Here is a 1,325-nt window from a genome sequence, read left to right on the forward strand (position 1 = left end):
TAGACTATTGAGATGCAGCCCATTGTTATCTGAACCGTGGAGATGTGCAGCAGGAGACTTCAGTTCATTCAGGGTCAGCAGACACGGCAGGCAGACGTGAAGTGAGGGCAAGTGCACTTCATTCAGTCACTCATCTGATTCCCTCCCTAATGACAGCTACCATTTTAAACATCTCTGCTGAAGAGCTTGTTAATCCTGCACTGAAGTCTGTCACTAAGATGAAGACTGGAGCTTAGTTACTGACTGGATCCATCTTTATAACAGTCTGAAGAGCTGTGTTAATCCTGACTGAGTCTGTCACTAAGATGAAGACTGGAGTTTAGTTACTGACTGGATCCATCTTTCATTTCTAACCGTCTGAAGAGATGATTTATCCCCCAGTCAACGTTAGCATGTCAAAGATAACATTTTTGTTCAAGTTTAAACTACAGTCTCGCGGACTGTAGTTTAAACTTGAACAAAAATGTTATCTTTGATGAAGGGGGGATCACATGGGGGGGATCTGTATGGGAGGGATCACACTGTTCCCCATCATCCCTAGCAAACACAGCTGATTAAACTGATTGCGTTCTAAACTGAAGATCATGACTAGTTGATTATTGGAGTCAGGTGTGTTCGCTGGGGCCAAAATGTGACACCAATCAGGCCCCAAAGGACTGGAGTTGTCCATCCCTGGACTAGAAGAACATTTTGAAGAATGTTTTACTTCCAATGACAGTCATATATGGTTGTTTTGACCTACTTCYGTTGAATGCCATGACTGTAAGTCGCTCTATATAAGTGAAATGACTCATATGTAACTGTTGTCACCTCCTCATTCCAGGGCGCCCTCCTCTGAGCTGTCTGCTCTGATTGAGAAGCTGCAGAAGAATGCTGACAAGGTGGAGAAGCTCATCCTTGAGACGGAGCAGAACCTCAACAAGGTAAAGAACCMCATCACACAGAACCTCATAGAACCGTTTAGAACATCATAAAACCACACAGAACTGGATAGAATCTCAAAGATCATCATATGATATCGTAGAACCTCAGAACCGCGTAGAACCCCCATAGAATCTCAGAACTACATAGAACCTCAAAGAAACACACAGAACTTCATAGAACGTCACAGAACCTTCTGATAGGGTCATACCTTGTGATAATGCAACAACAACATCATATTGATGCCTCTGGCAGACTGTTTGCATTATCCTAATTGGCTCTGTGTGGCTCTCAATGTCTTTGACATTATGATATGAAAACCTTTGACTGCTCTGTGTTGTATCAGGATGTGAGTAAGATCAACGAGGGCAAGCAGCCTCTGTACCAGGACGACACCAACAAGC

At 43.5% G+C, this 1,325-nt stretch overlaps 1 protein-coding gene across 1 annotated transcript in view; it reads left to right on the top strand.

Annotated features, from left to right (window-relative positions):
* The first annotated feature begins 42 nt into the window (after positions 1-42).
* ppl (periplakin) overlaps positions 43-1,325 on the top strand; it is a 22,961-nt gene continuing 21,678 nt past the window's right edge. Inside the window, 3 exon segments of the mRNA XM_070437796.1 lie at positions 43-101; positions 824-923; positions 1,268-1,324. Of these exon segments, the coding sequence (XP_070293897.1) occupies positions 43-101; positions 824-923; positions 1,268-1,324 (216 nt within the window).

This window comes from Salvelinus sp. IW2-2015, linkage group LG37 (genome assembly GCF_002910315.2).
Source record: "Salvelinus sp. IW2-2015 linkage group LG37, ASM291031v2, whole genome shotgun sequence".
Classification (NCBI taxonomy): domain Eukaryota; kingdom Metazoa; phylum Chordata; class Actinopteri; order Salmoniformes; family Salmonidae; genus Salvelinus; species Salvelinus sp. IW2-2015.